The sequence below is a fragment of the Phyllostomus hastatus genome, unplaced genomic scaffold (genome assembly GCF_019186645.2).
Source record: "Phyllostomus hastatus isolate PE091 unplaced genomic scaffold, TTU_PhHast_1.1 phas_contig_80, whole genome shotgun sequence".
In the NCBI taxonomy this organism is placed as follows: domain Eukaryota; kingdom Metazoa; phylum Chordata; class Mammalia; order Chiroptera; family Phyllostomidae; genus Phyllostomus; species Phyllostomus hastatus.
Genome location: NW_025333960.1, coordinates 18468669 through 18484879, shown reverse-complemented (window position 1 = coordinate 18484879; position 16211 = coordinate 18468669). Strand labels below are relative to the sequence as shown.

The 16211-nt window shown below is 36.7% G+C and overlaps 1 protein-coding gene across 4 annotated transcripts in view; it reads left to right on the top strand.

Annotated features, from left to right (window-relative positions):
- Positions 1-16211, top strand: part of ESCO1 (establishment of sister chromatid cohesion N-acetyltransferase 1) — a 69839-nt gene that overhangs the window by 16340 nt on the left and 37288 nt on the right. For all 4 annotated transcript variants that reach the window (XR_006787001.1, XM_045849995.1, XM_045849993.1 and 1 more), the window contains exons 3-7: positions 4600-4699; positions 4941-7069; positions 11975-12089; positions 13409-13469; positions 15286-15400. Coding sequence is in view for 3 of the 4 variants with exons in the window: in XM_045849995.1 (XP_045705951.1) it covers positions 5525-7069; positions 11975-12089; positions 13409-13469; positions 15286-15400 (1836 nt within the window). In the remaining variant the exon portion in view is untranslated. The remainder of the gene's footprint in view (positions 1-4599; positions 4700-4940; positions 7070-11974; positions 12090-13408; positions 13470-15285; positions 15401-16211) is intronic.

Here is a 16211-nt window from a genome sequence, read left to right as displayed (position 1 = left end):
GCATCCTTATAACCAGTGTTTGACCTTTGCATCTGTAAGATTGCTTGTTTCCATTTTGTTTAGTTCTTTTTCTAGAGTTTGGTCTGTGCTTTAATTTGGGATTTGTTTCTTTGTCGCCTCATTTTGGCCACTTCCCTGTATTCGTTTCAGTGAATTAGATAGAGCTGCTTCATCTCCTAGGCTTGGTAGAGTGGCCTTTTGTTGTAGGTGTTAAGTGTCCTATAGCATCCAGTGGCACAGCCTCATCATTCACCAGAGCTGGGCACTCCAGGTGTGCCCCCTCTGTGGGTTGTAGTTGTGCCTTAATTGTTGGCACCTCAGTGGAAGGAATTTACCCCCCAGGCCAATCAGCTGCAAGGACTGGCTGACTACCTCTAAGGATCAGTTGTGCAGGGGCTCAGCCCATTTAGCAGGACTTACTTCAGTGGGGCTCTGCTCTGGTAACCACTGAGTTTGCCACTTGAGTGTGTCACTTGTGGAGGTGGTTGGGTGGTGCTTTGATGTGGTCTGAAGCTGTCTCTGGAACCTCCTGGGAGGTGCAGGCTAAGGTCACCTGGCATGAGCTACAAAACAGCCTGTAGATGGCTGCTAGTTGTGCTAGGTTTGTAGGTGCACAGGAAAGGCCAAGCTGTGAACCAGGCCTGCATGTGCCAGGCCTAGGGCCATTTAGCAGGAGGTACAAGGCATACCAAGGCCAGATGCTACTTGTTTGAGAGATTTTAGGAAAGTCTGAAGCATGAGCCAAGATAGGCTGTTTGTATTGAAAAGCCCCTGGAAATGGCTTAGGTTGGGCCTACAAGTTGGGTGGGGTGGGGTCTCAGGGAAATCACCAGGGCAGGTTTGTCAGCCCTAGCCAGGTTGATGGGAACTCAGATCTGGCACCTGCCTGCTTTGTGCTGGGAGGCTCAGAAAAGGAACAAAGTCCTCTGCCAGCACTCTGTTGGGGAGAAAGCTGCCCCTCCACTCCTTGTCCTAATGTCAGACAATTCAGTTCCTCCCTGTATGTTTCCGATGCCTTTCAAGCTGCTGCCCCAGCACTAGCGCTTAGAGCAAGGGAGTCTGAGTAAGTCCATGCACAGCCCTTTAAGAGGAATGCCTGAGCCTCCAGCCACTCACCAACTCACTCATCCAGAAACTCCACTGGTTTTTGCAACCAGAAGTTATGAGGACTTTTCTTCCTGGCCTGGAATCAAGGACTAGGGGGCCTGGTGTGGGCTTGGGACCCCCTCATTCATCACAGGGGACCTCTGCAGCCCAGATATCCCTCCTGATTTATATCTGCCACTCCTGAATGTGGGACCAGCTTGTTTGGTGTCTCTACCCCTCCTACCAGTCTTGATGTGGCTTTTTTATATCCTTAGTTCTAGGACTTAACATTGGGCTAGTTTTCAGGTGGTTCTGAATGATGGTTGTCATGTAGTTTAGTTGTAATTTTTATGTGGTTGTGCAAGGATTCTAGTACTGCATTTACCTATACCACCATCTTGACTGGTGTGTGTGTGTGTGTTTAGTGACTATGGAACCTATCAGTATTTTTTAGGTCTTTTCTCTAGGTTTGTCAAATTGATTACAAAATACTGTAATCTTTCACTTTTCTTTGTAGAAGGCATAGGCTTGGCTGCTGTCCTCCAGGAGTCTCTGAGTAGATGAAGAAGGCTTTGGGTGAAGGGAGTAGGTTTCAGCAATCAGTTTATGTACTCCTACTTAATCCTCTGTTGTCATTTTAATACTTCTTGCCTGAGCTGTGACCGTTAAGCCCCCAGATGAAAGAACTTTTGTTTTATTTATTCTAGAGATTTATACCTCCAGTCTTCAGGTAGTGATGCAGGTCAGTCTTCTGGGTGCTAGTAATTGGAAAGGCAGTCTCGGAGCCTTTCCTCTTTTTTTTTTTGAGTCACCATTTTTATCCCCATCTCTTATGGAGCCTGGTATTACCACTTCCTGGGTCCTGGAGGATTCTGTGCTTTATGGAGAAAACTGAGAGGCAGCTCAGGATTTGCAGCTCAGGATTCAGGTTTTCTCGAGTTTGAGGTTAATTATTATTTGTCTTTCTTTGTAGCTTCCATACTTTTTATTTTATTGTTTTCTCTTTTGTTCTTTTCCTTTAGATTTATGGTTTTGTCTTACTTTATCTTTATTTTTTTTTAAAGATTTTATTTATTTATTTTTAGAGAAAACGGAAGGGAGGGAGAAAGGGAGAGAAACATCAATGTGTGGTTGCCTATCGTGCACCCCCTATTGGGGAACTGGCTTGCAACCCAGGCATGTACCCTGACTGGGAATCAAACCAGTGACCCTTTGCTTTGCAGTCTGGCCCTTGGTCCACTGAGCCACACCAGGAAGGGTTTGGATTTATGGTTTTGTCTTATTTTAATGCATTGTATATTTTTAGTAGATTTTACAGAAGAATAGAGATTAATGTGTGTTTAAATTTGCCCTTTTATCTGTCTATTTTTCTATGTGTAGAGTTATTTATGTAGCACTGATTTTCCTCAAAATAGGATTTTACTTTATCAGTTTAACATATATGCACATATGACAAATTTTTTTCTGTATTTTAATACTTTATTTTATTTTTTTAATGTATTTTATTGATTATGCTATTACAGTTGTCCCATTTCCCCCCTTCTCTCCCCTCCACCCTGTACCCCCTCTCCCACCCACGTTCCCCCACTTTAGTTCATGTCCATGTGTCGTACTTCTGAGTTCTTTAGCTTCTACATTTCCTGTACTATTCTTGCCCTCCCCCTATCTAATTTTCAACCTACATTCTATGCTACTTATTCTCTATACCTTTTACCCCTCTCTCCTCCCACCCCCCTGCTGCTAGCTCTCCATGTGCCCTCCATTTCTGTGGTTCTGTTCCTGTTCTAGTTGTTTACTTAGTTTCTTTTGGTTTTGCTTTAGGTGTGGTTGTTAATAATTGTGAGTTTGCTGTCCTTTTACTATACATGTCTTTTTCTTTATCTTCTTTTCTTAGATAAGTCCCTTTAGCATTTCATAAAATAAGGGCTTGGTGATGATGAACTCCTTTAACTTGACCTTATCTGAAAAGCACTTTATCTTCCCTTCCATTCTAAATGAGAGCTTTGCTGGATAGAGTAATCTGGGATGTAGTTCCTTGTCTTTCATGACTTGGAATATTTCTTTCCAGCCCCTTCTTGCCTGTAAGGTCTCTTTGGAGAAATCAGCTGACAGTCTGATGGGAACTCCTTTGTAGGTTACTGTCCCCTTATCTCTTGCTGCTTCTAGGATTCTCTCCTTCATTTTTACCTTGGCTAATGTAATTATGATGTGCCTTGGTGTGTTTCTTCTTGGGTCCAACTTCTTTGGGGCTCTCTGAGCTTCTTGGATTTCTTGGAAGACTGTTCCCTTTGCCAGATTAGGGAAGTTCTCCTTTATTATTTGTTCAGATACGTGCTCCATCTGTTGCTTTTCTCCTTCCCATTCTGGTACCCCTATAATTCGGATGTTGGAACGTTTAAAGGTGTCCTGGATGCTCTTAAGCTTTTCCTCGATTTTTTGAATTCTTATTTCATCATGCTTTCCTGCTTGGTTGATTCTATCTTCCTTCTGGTCCACTGTATTGTTTTGAGACTCAGATTCCTTCCTTTCACTATTGACTCTCCTCCGTGTATCTTCCTGCATCTCTTTTATGGTAACCTGCATCCTTTCATCTAATTTGCGCCCAAAATCAACCAATTCCGTGAGCTTTCTGATCACCAGTGTTTTGAACTGTGCATCTGATAGATTGGCTATTTCTTGGTCGCTCAAAAGGATGAGTCCTGGGGGGACTGATCTGTTCTGTTGGAAACATGTCTTATGTCTTTCCCTGTCTCTCCTTTTTTTTTCCCGGTCTGGTCGCTCTTGTTACGGTGGGGGGCAGAGCCTTAGGTGTTCACCGGGGCTGGGCACCCCTGTCGCTAGATTGTGACGTTATATGTGGGGGCGGGGGCGGGGGTGGGAGCGGGAGGGGGAGGGAACAATGGCAGTAGTTCCGTTCTCCTGGGCTCAGACCCTTCTTTGGGTTCCTGGGCTGCGAGCTCTGCCCTGGTCCACAATCGCTGCCTCACTGGGTCTGCCAGCCGCAGCTTGCGTACTTAGGGATCACCGCTGCGCCCCGGATGGCTGTCGTGCCGATTTCGCGCCAAATTTTCCCCAACCTCCGCGCGCCGCTGACTTGCGCCAGCCCGGCTCGTCTTCTCCTACCAGTCTGGATGTACGGGTCTACTTCAACTTCTTGGCTGTCCGACTTCCATTCAGATAAATCCTCTGTCAGTTCTGAGCGATATTCTGTTTGTAAATTATTGTTGTTCTAATCTTGGTTGTGCGAGGAGGTACGATGTGTCCACCTATTCTTCCATCTTGCCGGAAGTAGATTTTTTAAAACATAGATTGATTGCATGCTATTCTGTTGGATGCATGTAATATCAATTAACTTCATGTTAGAAATACTGAAATTATGCTGTATGTTAAGTGAGCTCTGAAGACCAATGATAGGATGGTAAAATTATGGAGTGTTATGTTTAATGAGAGGTGAATCATTGATTACATTTTTCTTATATACCTTTTAAGCCTTAAAAATACTTTTTCTTTTAGGTGCCATATAATGTATTGAGCTACAATAAGGAATGATTTTGTCAAATTTTCATGAGTTATGGTGGCTGAAATATCAATTCTGTCTTGTGGGAAAAGAACTGTAAGTAATCTCAAGTAATAAACTGATTTTCAACATGTGTGCTTAAATAAGACACATTATTGATTTATTCATAGGAATGTACTTGGGATACTTTATTCTGTTAGCTTTAATTATACAGGCCAAATAATTCAAAAGGAGAAGTTAGATTTTATATTAAAAAATATTATTTCTGTGTAGTGTTAGTATTGCCATGTTTCTTCAAGTGTACAAAATTTAATTTTTATCTTTTTTAATTTTTCAGAAATGGCAGCACAAAAAGAAATCTATATTAATAAAATATTTTATTAAACGAAAGAGGTTATATAAGAACTTGGAACCAGCAGACTCAGCAAACGAGGGAAGGAACGCATTAGCTGTAAGACATGTTTCAAATGAATCAAAGTTCAATATCTGTAGATTCCAGAAGACAAAAGTTTTCAAAAACTTTGTCAAAACAGACAGGTCAGTGATAAATAACTTATCCAGTATTAGGGCTAGGCCTGAAATCCAATATTAATCAACAAATTAACAAAACAGATTGAACTAAATTTTTTTCATAAAAAGTTCTAAAAATATCAGAATTAAGTTTTCTCCAAATTTATATCGCCTTTCCTAAAGCAAAGTAGATATCTTTCAGTCTTGATGCCAGCTTTTCTTATATCGAAGGGATGACAGAAACCTTACTTGAAGCAAACTAGTATTATGTTGAAAATGTGTATCAGCATCAAAGTCAATTTTTAAGACCTGCTCCTCAGTAATAATACTGGACATTCAGCATTCTCACCTTTCAGGACACAAGAATCCTCTCAGAAGTTATTCAAAACAGGAGGACCTGACTCAGGAACAATGTCCATTCAGGAGAAATCAAAAGAAAATCCCTCCAATGTTATTAAAAAAAGTGAGGATAAGAATTTAGAAGCACAAATTCAAGGTTCTCAAAAAAATCTAGCAAAAAAATCGAATCCAAAGGAAGCTATAAAATCACTAGTTAAATCTTCCAGTGAAAGTAAAATAAATCAGCCTGAATTAGGCATATGTATGAATACGAGGTCAGCAACAGCAGCATTCAATGATGAAAAAGCTAATAGGTCCATTAATAAAAATATGGCGACTATGAAGAGACTTTCACAACAAGAATCTACAAAAAATAAGAAATCTCAGAAAAAATCAGTGCATGAGACCCCAAAATCAAATGAACAGCTTAACCGGAGATCACAAAGACTACAACAGCTAACAGAGGTTTCAACAAGGTCTCTGCGTAGTAGAGAAATTCAGGGTCAAGTTCAAGCAGTTAAACAGAGTTTGCCACCAACAAGAAAAGAGCACTGTAGCAATACTCAAAATAAATCTAATAAAGTTAAAACAACTCAAAAACATGTAAAAAGAAAAATACTGGAAATAAAGTCTGATTCTAGAGTGCATGAAAATCCAGTCATTAATAATGAAGTAGTAACTTCTCCAAAAGGAAAAAAACGCAAAGTAGAGCATCAGACAGCTTATACTTGTAGTTCTCAGTACGTAAAAGGATCTGAAAACTGTCTTCAGAAGAATACTAGAAAAGAGGAAACAAAATCTGTGCCTGTAATTTCTGAGATAAAAAGGTCAAAAATGGTTACTGGAGTGGTCTCTAAAAAGAATGAGATGAAGAAATCAGTTCATTCACAAGTGAATACTGGTTCAAAACCTCAGAAAAGTCCACAGCCATCAGTGCCTGAACAAAGTGTAGATAATGAGCAAGGAGGAAAGACCAAACGAGGTAGCATTCTCCAGCTCTGTGAAGAAATTGCTGGTGAAATCGAGTCAGATACTGTAGAGGTAAAAAAGGAATCTTCACAAACAGAAAGTGTAAAGGAGGAAAAGTCTACAGAAAAAAAATCAGAACAGATTGATATTGAAAGACAAATACTTGATCAGAAGGAAACCAATCAGGATGTTCAATGTAATCGTTTCTTCCCCAGTAGAAAAACAAAGCCTGTAAAATGTATACTAAATGGAATAAACAGCTCAGCTAAAAAGAACTCCAACTGGACTAAAATTAAACTCTCAAAATTTAACTCTACACAGCAAAATAAGTTGGACTCTCAAGTTTCCCCTAAATTGGGCTTATTACGAACTAGTTGTACACTACCAGCATTAGAAATGCCTCATCCAGGTACTCAAAGTACATTTTTAGGGACAAAATCACGTGATGATAAAAACATAGCTTGCCAGCAGGAAGAAATGAAAGAAGTTAATTCTGAAGAAGTTAAAATTAGTGATATTACAGTTGAAATTAATAAAACCACAAAAAGGGCTCCTGAAAATTGTCATTTGGATAATGAGATAAAACCACCTCCTGACTCACCATTGGATAACCAGATGAAAGATTATTTTGAATCAACACCAGATAAGGTAATCTATTTTTATTATACACAATAGAGCTGTCTGAGTACATTCTAATAAGAAATAAGTGTTTACAACATACTTTATCTTAGGAATCATAAAACACTAAAGCGTCATTTTGTTTATGCATCCTTATCTATTGTTAGCAAGAGTTTTATTGATCCAGTCTTGTAGTGAGTGATAGAATTTACTGAGTTCTTTAGATATCTGGCGTTTATGTGAATGCTTCTCATTGTTTCCTCATGTTCATCCTCCATTTTAACTTTATTTGAAGCATAAACCTGTTGAATTCTAGCTTTTCTTTTTCAGTTAACACAGTGATATGTTTCATTTTTCTGTTAATTGTAATCATAGGAACTATGTTTCATAGTGACTAAAATGTAGAACTTAAATTCTGATCAAGCTGTTAAAATTAATTTTAGCTGGCCACAAATCAACCTATTTTCTCTACCTGATAAAATTAAAAACTTAAACATTTCTATTGGTAGGGATGCCTCTGGTTTGCCATTTTGAACAGTTGACAAAGAGTATGTCTGGAAGATGTAAATAATTCAATCTTCAGTCTAAGAATAAAATTATAGTGTCTTAGAATTTTTAAAATGGAAAATAAATGAAAAACAATCTGATAAAAAGAAACTTTAATGAATTATCTAAGGCAGTAGTTTTGAAACTTTATAAAAGCAGCTAAGACCATTCTTTTTTAAAAAAACTTTATTGTTAGCCCTGGCTGGCGTAGCTCAGTGGATTGAGCGTGGGCTGCAAACCAAGGCATCGCAGGTTCGATTCCTAGTCAGGGCACATGCCTAGGTTGCAGGCCACGGCTCCACAGCAACCACACATTGATGTTTCTCTCTCTCTCTTTATCCCTCCCTTCCCTCTCTAAAAATAAATTTAAAAAATCTTAAAAAAAAGATTAAAAAAAACTTTATTGTTGACACTATTACTATAGTATCTTTATTTTCTTCCCCTTTGCCGGTTTCCACCCAGACCTTGTGCATTCTTCCCTCTAGCCATCACCATGCTGTTGTCTGTGTCTACAGGTTATTCGGTTACGCATATATGTTCTTTGGCTAATCCCTTCAACTTCCTTTATCCAGTCTCCCCTGCCCCCTCCCTTCTTCACTCTCCCCTCACCTCTAGTATCTGTAAGTCTGTTCCATGTATCCACGCCTCTGTTTCTCTCTTGTTGTTTCTCCTTTGTTTCTCCTTGTGTTTATTTAGTTTATTTTGTTCATTAGATTGCACATATAAGTGAGATCATATGCTGTTTATCTTTCTCTAACTGCAGCTAAGCCCATTTCTTCCCAAATTAAAACATAGGTAAAATATCAATATATAAAACCAATGAGCAGAAGTTATATAGGCCTAGAGCCATGGAGTTCTTCAGTATGACTTTTAAAAACTCCATTAATTTGTTTCCATTATTTAAATTTATGAGAAAACTGGGAGCAATAGAGGAATGTGGTTGGGTCACATGTTTGGTGGCACAAATAAGATTAAAATCCAGGTGTCCTGAATCTCAGCCCAGCATTCTTTGAATAGCAACATAGTTTGAGCATTAGAAGATGATTTGAGAAAGAAATTATCATGATTAGAGAAAAAAGTCATATCAGCTTTTGAGAGTGATTTAAAGTTCTCTTTTAGAGGCATTTTGGTCTAGGAGCAAATTTGAATGAGGAGTCTTGGCTTTATGCCAGAAGTCATGAAAATACGTATCATTGCCTATTCTCATGGACTAAATCAAAGTGAATTTAAAGGGAACAGACACCATATGGTATGCTTAGATTTTATTTTCTGTACTGATGCTAATTGAAATCATCAATTAAAAGATTATTTAGTGATAGTAACTAGAATTAAGTAGTGAGTGGAGTATGGGTAATAAGTGTGGCTACTTGTAGACATGGGGTGGCTTTCTACTGAGCATGTTTTGTCCGCGACTTTATAGTTTATAATCCAGGTGTTGTTGGAGAGGATTGTCTAACTCCTTGATGCATAAATACCTGTCAAAACTTAAAAGGCAGACAGTTTGTATAGAATATATTGAAAAATAAGAAATGTAGTTCATTTCTTTGAACTGTACTAGAATAGAGATGCTTACTTAGACCACATTATTTTAACCTATATTATTGCTTTTACTAAAATATGCTTTGGATTTATACAGTACCTCTGTCTTGAGGAACATTATGAGAAATAGTCCTATGAAACTTTGTTAAAAATTCTACTTAAACTTGAAAATTACATTTCAGATTTTCCAGAGTACTACAAAGATTAACATTACACTCATTTCTGCCATCCAAATTTGACAAAAATTAACATTTTATTGAATATGGATCTTTTAAAGTAAGAAAAATACATTACAGATAGAGTTAAAGACCATACCTTCTCCTTCCCATTCAACCCTCTTCCTAGAGTTAAACATGTCCTTGAAGTTGGTGCGCATTTTTCTGTTTTTATTTTTATGACATTATTGTGTATTTGTATATAGTCAGCACTGCGTGTATGTTTTAAATGTTTACATAAATGCTAACAGTTTGTATGTGTAGGAGAATGTGAAAACAAACCTTACATTATTTGAAAACTTTTTCTATGGCTGTCTATAATTTTGCTCTTTTAATTATACAGTGTCGATCATAGCTATTCTCAGAAATGATGATTGATAAGGCTAAGCATATCATCTGATGGGCCTTCTGTGAATTCTTTGGGCTGAATTTACATTATTTGGACTGCATGGATTATAAAGCTCAATTATTTTTTAATTTGTTTTTAAACCAGTAACTTACTAACTTCCTTTTAATGGAGATTAATTTGTAACATGCTGCTGCTGTTACTAATTTTTCTGCTTTGTGAGTGAAAAAGTCCATCTTTTTCAAAAAGTAAAATGTTCAAAAATAATGTTACATGTTCATTGTAACAATCTCAATACAGATATATAATGCACACACGGAAAAGTTAATTATTTTCCTTATTTCCTTTTTTTTTGAGATAGCCAATGTTGATAGAGATTGGAGTTCATTTTCTTTTGGAAGTTACTAAGTGTCTGTTTTGACAAGGTTCTGATTTAGGGACTCTTAGGCATAGAGAGATAAATATAGTAATGGTCTTTGCACTTAAGAGTTATAGGAAATGAATCAAAAAGAAATAACTGATTCAAAATAGGAATGATAATGTCACTGGACAGGTACTGGGCCTGGAGTGTGTTTGCCTAAGGCAGGCCTGTAGTGTGTGTGGGTTCTTGACTTTGTGCAGGAAAGATTTCACCATACAAGTCCAGGTGATTTTGAGAGTAAGTTTATTAAAGCTGGGGACAGTGAAACAGAGGAAGGAATTAGTGTAGAAAAAGCAACAGGAGAGAGCATAGGTAGCACTCTGCTTTGGCTCCCTAGGAATGTTATAGGAAAGAAGTGAACCCAGGTGGGGCTACTGTTAGTTAGGTCACTGGAATGTGAAAGTCACAGTGACAGAAGTGAGCCATAGTGGGGCTGCTTTTGTAAAAAAAAACTCAATGGAAAGTCAGAGAAAAACAGCCCTGGAGACAGGATTGGGGGTAAATCTGGGGCTAACCGCTGCTCCCCACTGTCCCCCGGTTGCAAGTCTCATGGAGACCCTTAGAGTTTAGGAGGAAATAAGAAAGTTCATGCCAATGAAGGGGCATGGGTGTGCTCTAGAGTGAGCCCACACTAGTATCCTTTGTCTTGAGGGTTTTATCTCCTGTGGGGGAGAATCTTAGGGGAGGGTTTCAGCAGAATATTCATTAGCTTTCCAGGTGCATTTTTAATATCAAAATGAGTGTATAGGGGAGTTTGGGATTATTCTTTGATCTTCTTTACTGTTTTACTTGTATCTTGGGTCTGTCTGGCTCTAATTGAGTTTTTGTGATTTGTTCCCCTGACTTCACCCATCCTTGGGTTTGGCTGGCACAAATGGTATTGTGTCTCTGTCCTCTATCTCCCTGACCAGGGTGGTTTAAGGTGTATATTCTCTGGTTAGGGAGGCGGGGTATAAACCATTTGCTCTCAAATGTCCTTGGTTAGGGAAGATAAAGTCTTGTGATTTATTAGTTGGCTGTAAGTTGTTCAAATTGTTTGACTTTGTTTAATTATCTTGTCTCAGTTTCCCCATTTCACTTGCCCAGGAATTTTCCTCTCTTCTTATCCTGCTTCAATAAGGGCCTGAAAGAGGTAGATATGAAGTAGATGGAGAATGATTAGAAATTTTGGGAACAGGGATATGGGGAAGCTTGGAAAAGGCTTTATGGAAGAGGTTAATATTTTAAGTAATGAGTTGAGTTTATACAGGGAGAAAGGTGTTCTAGATCCGCTCCATCCAGTAGAAATGTAATGTGAACAACATATATCATTTAAAATTTCTGATAGCCACTTTAAAAAAGAAAAAAGAAACTGGCAGAGTTAGTATATTTTATTAATTCTGTCATATAAATATACTGTTGTTTTAACATGTAATCAGTTTTTTAAATTGTGACTTTTTGCCTTTATTTTTTTGTACTAAGTCTTAATATTCCAATGTATGATTTACATTTACAAGGTCTCAAATCAATCTACTAACCATATTTTAAGTGCTCAGTAGTCAGACGTGGCAGTGGCTACTATGTTTGGCAGTGCAGGTCTAGATGGGTAAAACTCAGAAAAAGTATATAGAGCCAGACAATAGGAATATAGTGTGGGAGAGGTAAGTTTTTCATTTTAGCATGGAGGGGAATAATGGGAGCTGATGCTGAAATGATAGCTTGTGGGGAGATCATGAAGAGACTTTTAAGGCATATCTAGGTGAATTACTTCAAATAAAAAGAACTATCTTAAATTTTCTTAGTATGCTGAAATTCACTGATAGTGTACTGGGGTAATACCCAAAGATTGGTATAAAAGCATATATTAACATTTTGAATTATGTGTTCAGAATTTCAGCCTATGTTTGGAATCTAAGCTGGAAAACAATCCAGTGGAAAATAACATTACTGTTTCAACTCCGCTCACTCAAGCAAAACTTGATACAGGGGAGAGTAAATTTCCAGGTAATAACACTTTGAAAATATTATTTGGATTTCACAGTGTTCAGAAATGTTTTTCAGTATAACAGGAAGCCATATGGGCTACCAGATAGGCCTATTAAATCCTTTTTAACCATTGCTTATGTTTTTCAAATGTGTGATTATCACAATTATTTGAAGAAGAATTGTTTCTGTCGATTGGCTTGTTTAAAGAACTTAAGTATGATTCTTTGACTACTTCCTAAAAGTTCTTTTGTTTTAAATGTTTTATTTGTGACTTACTCTCTGGAGAAGTATTACTTAATGAATTACTTCAGTTAGTGGTAGAAATGTATTTTTCAAATATAAATATGCTTTACCATTTCAGGTTTTTATCTTCAACCCTCACCCAGTTTTCTATTTTAGTGATTCTATCTTTGAATTAAAGACTTAATAAATGCTACATTTTTTCACTTATACTACATACAAAAAGTTATTTTTGTAATCTTGTGAAAATTTTTTGACGTGTTATTTGAAGTGTTGATAGGGATTTGCTCACTTATGTCAGATGAAACACCAGGGGATATAGAAAAGAAATTCTTAATTCATGTGGTTTCTCTCTGCTAAAGGGAAGGTATACTTGGAGCAAAATATTGAGGTCAGATAATTTCTTCCATTGGATGTCATTTAACCCTTTAGTGGGGAACGGGGCAGTATATATACTATGAACTTGAGAAATGTATTTATGCATTACAAAATGAATCAGTTATTGCATTATTTATTAATGTGATTAAAACTACAGACTGCAGTTTTTTAAACAAATACTTTTTTTTTTTTACCCTTACCAAAATACATTTTTTTCATTGCTTTTTTAGAGAGAGAGGAGGGGAGAGAGAGAAAAATTGATGTACGAGAGAAGCATCGATTAGTTGCTTTCTATCCACGCCCAGACCTGGAATTGACCTCTCAACCCAGGCATGTGCCCTGATGGGGAATTGAATCCTGAACCTTTGGTTACAGGACAGTGCTCCAACTAACTGAGCCACACCAGCCAGGGCAGAAATGTTTTTGTTTCTTTTCATTTAGAAGTTATAGATTTATGCAGGCATTTAAATAATTTCCTTTATTGTTCAGTGCTAGTAAATATTGGTGAAATTAGAGGCATACTGTAGATCTTTGTGGCTTTTCTGCCTCTTCTCTGAAGAGTAATTTCTAGGAAGGGGCTCTAATTTTATCAAGTGATCTTTAATAAAAATAAAGCATTTAATGTATTGTGCTTTTTCTCTTCTGTAAAGTGATTTTGAACTATTAAATGGAGAGCTAGTACAACGCTTAATGCATAACCCATCTTAATTAAATTACAGATTCACCTCCCAAACAGCACAGTATACTCAATAATCAAACATCTATGACCAGTGATAACAGGTAAGGTAATTGTTTAATATATGAGGGGGGTTCCAAAAAACCCTGGAACTTATTTATAAGGAGTTATGCATTTATTTTTACATGCTTAAACTTCAGTCACCTTTGAAGTATTTTCCATTTGATGCCAAGTATTTTCTATTTGATAATAGGTGTTTTTTCCTATCAAGGCTGCTCAAAAATTGTCTGCTTTGATGCCTTTTAGTGCTTTTGCCATTTTTTGTTTCACCTCTTCCACATCAACAAAATCTTTCCCTTTGAGTACTTTTCTTATCCTGGGAAACAAAAAGAAGTCGCTTAGGGCAAGATTGGGTGAATAGGGAGGGTGGGACACAGGAGTCATGCAGTTTTTTGGTCAAAAACTGCTGAACACTCAATGCAGTGTGGGAAGGTGTGCTCATAAATCACCCATCATGAAATGGGCAGATGCATTGAGTCTTCAAAAAAAAATTCACTGAAGCTGAATACAGCCTCTCACAGTAACACTAGCTGGTACACTGGTACAGATGGGTTCTGAGAACCCACTCACCTAGGGGGGAAACTTATACTACAAGGGACCTACCCTCCAGAAGATAATTTCAGGTTTGTTTGGGTCCCCCTTCATAGGTGTAAATATGACAACAGCTAAAAGATAAAGTGAGGTGTATTAAAAATTTTGTTTATTTGAGCAAAGCCACTTTGAATTGAACAGCATTCACTCTAGCAGATAGAAAGGAGCTTTGAGCAATTGTACAAAATTAATCGTCAGAAGAGAGTGGGCAAAAAAGGTGGGTTGGTTATGCAGTTACTTTCCTTAGGGGATAGCAGGGGTCTGTCAGGCAGATCAAATGATTCCTCATTGATTTAATATTCTATTTCTGGGAGAACCAAAACTATTTAGATGACTTGGGGGCTAAGCATAAGCCACTGAATTTTTTATCTGCCTTCCTGTTTTTATAGAATTTAAGGATTTTAACCTGCAAGTTTGAGATTTACAGGTTTTTTTCCCACCAGAAAGTTATGCTTGTAACCCTCAGTTTTTTACATAGACAGTTATATTCACAGATTCCATTTTTCATTGTATATTTTTTTCTATGCCTATATATACTGTTTTATAACTTTTGTTTTCTTTTCTTATTGTATTATGGACGTCTTTTTTACTATCTTACCTCATTCTTTTTAAATCTGCATTAGATTTCATTCCTTACTTAACAGTTCACATTATGGACATCTTGGTCACTTCTAGTTTATTCATATAAAAAAAAAAGTCCCGTAAGAAGTATACTTAAAAAAAATCCTGTAAGAAATATATCTTTACCCACTTATGTGATTTACATCTAGGATAAATTTCATAGCTGTAGGACTGACTTAACCTGCATTGCCAAATTAACCTCCCAAGTGGTTGTTACCTTCTTATTCTTGGAGCAGGCATTTGAGAAAACTCCTTTACTTAAACCCTGTGAAATTCTGTGTTTGAAGTAGCTCAGAAGCTTTTTGTTGTATCTTTAATGTCAGAATTAAATTAAATCTGACTTATTTTACTTTACAGATTACTGAAAACAAGTGTTTAGGACAAATTGTAGTTACTCAGGTGGTTAAAACTATAAAACTTACTCAAATTACAGTAAACGCTACAGTTTTTTGTTTATTTTTGAGCCTTAGTAGTGTTCTTGGGTTTTTCATCCCTGATTTTTAAAAGGTTAGTTTTTTACCCTTGGAGTTAAAATTTGTCAGTGTTAGGTAGAAAATAAGTTATTTTTTTTCCTCCAGTAATTTGCAGTGATACAGATCTGTAACATTTAATAGTTTTTTTGTTTTGTTTTGTTTTGTTTTCTTAAAGAGAAACACCACCAAATCATTCTTGGCCTAAATGTAATTCCCATTTGGAGATAACAATCCCAAAAGACTTGAAATTAAAAGAAGCAGAGAAAGCTGATGAAAAACAGTTGATCATAGTAAGTATACAACTTGACCTTTTTGGTGAGGTGTTGTCATAAGTATTTTATTTATGCATTGTTAAAGAATAAATTCGTATCTTTTTTTTTTTGGCACTATAGATTTTCACTATAGCAGTATTCCTGATAATCATATCAAATTTTTCCCAACCCCCAAGTAGTGAGTTCATCATAACAAATAATAAAATAATAAACATTCAAATTTAAATATTTAGTTTTATTTATAACATTGATTATTTTATATGTTACTTTAAGTATGTCATTTGAACTGTCTTTTAGTAGTTGGTTTAAATATTAAAATAACATGGATCTTAATACATAGGATGATTTTAAATATCTATATTTTAGTAGATGTTATAATTTTAAAACTACATTTTATGGGAGGATAAATTAATAGTTAATTTGAAATAGAACATAGGTACTTTACAATTCGGTTGCAAGGTAGAAAAGAGAGCAAGATGTTTTCATTGATTAAAAATCAATTTGAGTGAACACAATATGAAAAAATGAAGAGACCCAAAATAATAGGGACATTTAATGTAGTTTCTGTCAACATAACCAATAGGACTTATGGGGACTGGATGGTTGATTCTAAGGTTAATGTGGGAGAACAACTTTTCAAGAATTGTCTAGACATTTTTGAGAGGGATTAGTGAGAGAAAGATTTGTTTTATCCAATTTAATAATGTTTCTGTTGTCAAATTAGTATGATAGTGAAAAAGGATTAGACTAGTAGAAGCTAGGACTTCACTGTCCAATGTAGTAGCCACATCTGGCTTTGAGAATTTGAAATGTGGCTCATCAGAATTGG